The sequence below is a fragment of the Etheostoma spectabile genome, chromosome 18 (genome assembly GCF_008692095.1).
Source record: "Etheostoma spectabile isolate EspeVRDwgs_2016 chromosome 18, UIUC_Espe_1.0, whole genome shotgun sequence".
NCBI classification, from domain to species: Eukaryota; Metazoa; Chordata; class Actinopteri; order Perciformes; family Percidae; genus Etheostoma; species Etheostoma spectabile.
In genome coordinates, this window is record NC_045750.1 from 26,188,051 (window position 1) to 26,191,688 (window position 3,638).

The window sequence follows — 3,638 nt, forward strand, 5'->3', positions numbered from 1 at the left end:
ATAAAGGGATTGAGCATGGAGTTTGACAGTGTAAGCCAGTTCAGTGTTTCAATCACAGGAACTGGTACTGAGTCATCAGTGAAAGGTGAAACAGTGATACAAAGAAAGAAGGGAGACCAGCATAGAAGAAAGACTCCTAAAACAATTGCCAGAGTTTTAGTGGCCTTTCTCTCCATCTTACTGACAGCTACTCCGGGCGGTTTGCTCTGACAGGTTGTATTCTGGATGCAGCGTGCCTGTTTCTGTGCAACAAGAAAAATCTTCAGGTAGATACACAACATTGTGATCACTGGGAGGTAAAATGATAAAATAGGTCCAATAGTGTTTGCCATGAGAACATCAATGAAACACCTTTCCCCACATTTATCATTGTTTAATCCAGCTATTATGACACTTATTCCAATTAGAAGAGAAACCCCCCAGCTAACCACAATCATGTTCACAACAACACAATGGTTTATCTTAGTTCTGTAGGTCAGAGGATGACACACTGCATGATATCTGTCAATGGAAATACAACACAGGTGTAGAATAGAAGATGTGCTTAGTGTTATATCAAAACTGCTTCGTACTTTGCAAAATAAACCGTCATGATACAGACATGAGCTTAGTGAGAATGCCATGCTGAAAGGAAAGACTATGATCCCAACAAGCAGGTCAGCCACAGCCAGAGAGAGAATAAGGTAGTTAGTAGGAGTGTGGAGCTGTTGGAAATAAAATATGGAGATTATAACAAGAAGGTTTCCACATATTGTGATAACAGACAATGACATTAGGAAAAAATATAATAATACACATATCATGGAAGGGTTTTTTGTCAATATGAAATTAAAATTATCTATTTCATAGCAGGGATGTGTGGCAGTTACAACGCTAGTCCGGTTCAAAGTGACATCTGGTTCCATCTTTTAGGGTTCCTACAATTCAATACAATTCATCTTATTAGCAATATGTAGACATTCACATTATATACAGTATAAATAATATTTAGTCAACATTGTCAGTTAAAACAAACTGTAAAAAAAATCTTTTAATTTTTCATATCATACCTGTTAACCCTCAAGAGTGTCCACACATCAGTGCTCTCTGAACCTTTATACTAATCAACATCTATCTCATCACCATAGTGTTGCCCAATCAGGAATGGGAAACTCTATCCTGTTTGCATATGCCGAAGATGGACATACAACAAAAGATCAAAGTTAACCTATGATGCACTCTGTGTGTAGGTGTACTTTTCAGTTGTGTTGTTATGCCTCAATACAATTAATATGTTGTTATTTTCACTTTGATTCTGAGCCAGCCCCCAATGGCCCAAATTGGCTTTGGTTCAACTGCAATGTTGCCACAATGGGCAGAAAACCAGCCAATTGGGCTAGTTTTCACCAGCTTGGGCTTGGTAAAAGTATATTTAAAAATGTGGTTTTAACCAATCACTTTTTTACAGATGGCAATCAAACAACGTTACTGCATTTTATGACAATTAAAAACAACAAAATGCAATTCCCTGATTTACCTTAACATAATTAGTTACTCTAGCAGGACATGTGGAGTTCCCCAGGGGTCGATTCTCTGACCTTTCCTGTTTAATCTTGCCCAAATTATAAAAATGAACAAATTATTGAAATGAACACTCCTACAATAATAATGCAGATGAGACTCAGATTTCATTATCATCTGATGAATCTAATCCAATTGGTCCACCAAACAAATCTATTGAAGAAATATGACTATATTTGCTGCAATTTCTTGCAACTCAATACGAATAAAACTAAAGTTAGAGACTAAAAGTGTTTGCTCACCTGGAGTCCCTCTCACTGAGGACCAAAACCCAAATCAGAAATTTCAATATAGTGATAGATTCAGATTCAAACCTCATCAGCCACATCATAAACTTAGCCTACCATCAAAAATTAAAGGAGAATTCCAGTCAATTCCATCACATAGCTCTGTTGTCTGTAAATGTGGAGGTCTGTCAGTAGAGAAAAAAACTGACCAAACGATGCTGCCTACACCGAGTTATCCCCCTGCTAGAGTTATTACCCAACAGGCTTAAACAGGGCAAGTTATAAACCTGTTTTTAGCCTCTGAACATGTTCTAAACGTCAATAAAAGTGCCCCCTACACACTATCCGTGATAGGAACAGTTTTGAACACAGTGCAGCAAGCCCAGGGGTGGGGTTGAGGGGGGTTTCCACGTCACCAGTTCAATAACAAAAGCCGGCACCAGGAGTACAGTTGAACAAAGTTGGGAATTTTATTCAGGTTAATGTACATTGTAGGAAGGGTATTTTCAACACTACTAGTGGGTTATGAGGGTGAAGTGCCGTCCCATCAAGTTAAGTTAAATTAAGTTTCAGCTTCTACAGGGCCCACTTGATTGCAAGACATTATTTCTCCACTGTGGAACATCTTTGTTCTCGTGGCAACAGCATCCAGCTAATGTACAAGATTGGGTGTTCCTCACCTTCTTGCAGCTGGGATAGGACAGCGCCAACCCCAGTTTCAGATGCATTGGTCTGTACCACCAGTGGTTTGGAGACATCTGGGGTCCCCAGTATGGGTCCCAAACACAGTGCTGCCTTTAGGTCCTGCAAGGCCTTCTCAGTCTCCTCGGTCCACACCACCTGGTTGGCTGCCGGCTCCTGGCCTCGCGTAAGGCCTGTAGTACCAAGCTCACCTGGTGCAGATGGGTCTCCCACTCACTCCCATGGGTGACGATATCATCAAGGTAAGTCGCAGCATACCCCTGATGAGGACAGAGAACTCAATCCATCAATCTCTGGAAGGTAGTTGGGGCCACATGCAACCCAAAGGGCGGTTTCTTGTATTGGAAAAGCCTTTTAGAGGTGGCAAACACTGTTTTCACCAGGTGATGTGTCCCATCTTTCCACACTCGTAGCACTTCCAGCTGTCCTGATTCAGAAAGGTCTGTCATCTCTGGGAGCTGGGTGAGGGTGTTCCCCCATCGTTAGCCAGACTACCGCCGTGGTAATTAGTCCTTTTTCTCTCTTTCTGGCAAGGGGAGGGTTTGGTGTCCCATGTTTGTCCACTGCGCAGAACCTCCAAAGCTACCGGTTGTCCTTCCACCAATTCCACTAGCAAATCTCGTCTCTGATGGAGGGCTTGGCTTGCTAACGTTTTAGCTCTGAATGGCAGAGCGCATAGGAATTTATCTAAAAACACAATTTCAATGGGTGTTAGCATCAGTGGTTCAGCCATCAGCCAGCTCTTGGCCAGTCTAACACATTCAGTCTCAGCGGTGTAAAAAACGGTGTGGAACTGCTTTGAGATCATAGACTGTAAATATTAGGTCTATGTTTGAGATATGGCCCCATTGCTCATGGGACCATTTCTCCCTAGCTGTTGTCCTCTCAAAGTCTTGGAGGTATGCCTCATTATCATCTTTTTCAGACAGTTTTAATTAGTGCGGTCAGTTAAACGTGTTATTAGCGGCGTTAACACAAACCCATTTAAACAGCGTCAATTTGTTTATTGCGGTGTATCATTCTTTTAGGCCTTGCAAACTTTGTAGTTTTTTTCACATGCTGTTGAAACTAGTAATGGCCAAATGAAGCTTGATGAACCAGTGTATTTATTTTCTGAGCCACTAGATGGCGCTCTTGGTTTTAAGAGAA

At 41.5% G+C, this 3,638-nt stretch overlaps 1 protein-coding gene across 1 annotated transcript in view; it reads right to left on the reverse strand.

Moving 5' to 3' along the window:
* LOC116706707 (trace amine-associated receptor 1) overlaps nucleotides 1-893 on the reverse strand; it is a 999-nt gene extending 106 nt beyond the window's left edge. Inside the window, exons 1-2 of the mRNA XM_032543645.1 lie at nucleotides 578-893; nucleotides 1-505 (exon numbers count right to left, since the gene is read on the reverse strand). The exon at nucleotides 1-505 is cut by the window's left edge and continues 106 nt beyond it. Coding sequence (XP_032399536.1) covers nucleotides 1-505; nucleotides 578-803 — 731 coding nt within the window. The 5' untranslated portion in view covers nucleotides 804-893. The remainder of the gene's footprint in view (nucleotides 506-577) is intronic.
* Nucleotides 894-3,638: the final 2,745 nt, after the last annotated feature.